The following is a 1807-nucleotide window of genomic DNA, read 5'->3' on the forward strand; positions in this document are numbered from 1 at the left end:
GTGGCATTTACTCGCATAATTAATACTAAAAATATGAATAATTATTTTTGATGTTTAGATCAAGATTCTTAACTTGAAATATTTTCGTTTCTTTAATAAAGAATACTTTATTAACCTTAAATAAAGGATACTTCCATGAAAAAAAAAGGAATGATTAAAAAAACTTTTGATTTTACTCAACTCCTTAATGATTGGTTCGTAATTTATCTTAGATGCTATATCTGCTTCACTAGATAAAACTGCCAAAGCTGAAAGTCTTTCTTGACCTATAGTATTTCATAAATGATTTTTAACTAGTATTAATTTTGAATAACTCCTTCCAGCGGAAGCAGTACTTAAAGGTATTGTTAACAAAAGTCTAATGACAATGTTAATATTTGGGTAAATTTCTTTCAAATAGTTCTCTATGATGTATTGGAGCAGATGTTTCACGTCTTTAATGGTGTTGGGTAAATTTGGGATCATATTTTGTAACTCTTCATACAACTCATAAGGTTGGAAGTCACTGCTCTCACGTACTTGCAGGATTGTTCCTGACAGGTTTGCTGTATCTCCTCTTTTGGAATTTTCAAAATGTTGATTTAAAGACATAAATCTTAATATCATGTTACTTATCACATAATCAATCATGGTGCTAAAAAACTCTGTTTCATACCGGCTTTTAACAGTCTCTTTATATTGATCGCTGCCTTCATTATCAAACATCCTTTTCTTTTTAGCTACTCTACTGCTTCTCTCAACAAACTGACGAGCGTCAGACATGAATTTTTTTACTCCAGTTTGTCGGTATGCTTTGATCCAGTTACAAAATGTACGCAAATCTTCAAAATCAAATCTTAAATGGACTTGTACAGATTGCCATAATTTGTTTATGGTATTGACACGCGTTAATAACTCATACCATATATGTAATATGATAAATTCCAATCTAAACATTTCGTTTAAAACGTAATCGCAATCACTGAGAGTGTCCGATTGTTCCGTTTGGCATTTTAAGTTTTCTATGCATTCAAAAACATCATCAAATTGCAATAATACTTCCTTCACCGCCTGGATTCTGCTTTCCCACCTTGTGTCCGATAAAGGCTTCATTGTCATAGATTGAATTTGTCTTTGATTATTTTCCAGCGTTTGTTAGAACTTGAAAATAGCAAAAAAATCTTCTGAATAAAACCAAAAAATGATTTTGCTGCCACCGTAGAATTAGCTGCGTCTACCAACATTAATTTCCAGCTCTGACAACCGCAAGGTGTGAAAAATGATGATTTAATTTTAATTCGTTAATTATAAACAATTAATGAAATCAAATTTCAAAAACATTCTATCAGTTTAAAAGTGGTCTCAGTATTGTTACTTTATTAGCTTGATAAGTACTTTCTCAAAATCGAATGGCGGGAGCAAGAAATAGAACAAGAGGTATTTAAAGCCAGTGGCAAATCTTTGGACATTCAGCCAGACATTAAATAGTAATTGTAGCAGAATTACTTAGAGTTGGCAATAAAACAAACAATTTTCCTCATATTTGGTAAGCTTAAAGCTTCTTTATTTATGTTCAGTTTATGTTAAAACCATGAAAAATATCAGCTAAGAAAATAGGCCCGTTACTTATTTATTTCCAAAGTTTTGATTATATTTTACAGTTGCATCTTGCAGTATCCACGTAAACTTCAAGTTCATAACAAAGAAAAGTCTACCTAAACATAAATAAGTAAATATATTTTGAAAATAATTTCAAAAAAATTTGGAACAGCCTTTTTCAAAGTTTGAAAACATTATCTTCGCCAAATTTGAAACGAAAATCAAATAG

At 30.6% G+C, this 1807-nt stretch overlaps 1 protein-coding gene across 1 annotated transcript; it reads right to left on the reverse strand.

Moving 5' to 3' along the window:
• Positions 1 to 276: 276 nt before the first annotated feature.
• On the reverse strand, positions 277 to 1092 carry LOC130451497 (uncharacterized). Its single transcript, XM_056790541.1, has one exon. It carries the CDS (start codon positions 1090 to 1092, stop codon positions 277 to 279), a length of 816 nt encoding a protein of 271 aa, XP_056646519.1.
• Positions 1093 to 1807: the final 715 nt, after the last annotated feature.

Source organism: Diorhabda sublineata, chromosome 1 (genome assembly GCF_026230105.1).
Source record: "Diorhabda sublineata isolate icDioSubl1.1 chromosome 1, icDioSubl1.1, whole genome shotgun sequence".
NCBI lineage: Eukaryota > Metazoa > Arthropoda > Insecta > Coleoptera > Chrysomelidae > Diorhabda > Diorhabda sublineata.

Bases quoted from the DNA above. Each gene is read 5' to 3' on its own strand.
- LOC130451497 (XM_056790541.1), bottom strand. From the start codon at position 1,092: ATGAAGCCTTTATCGGACACAAGGTGGGAAAGCAGAATCCAGGCGGTG.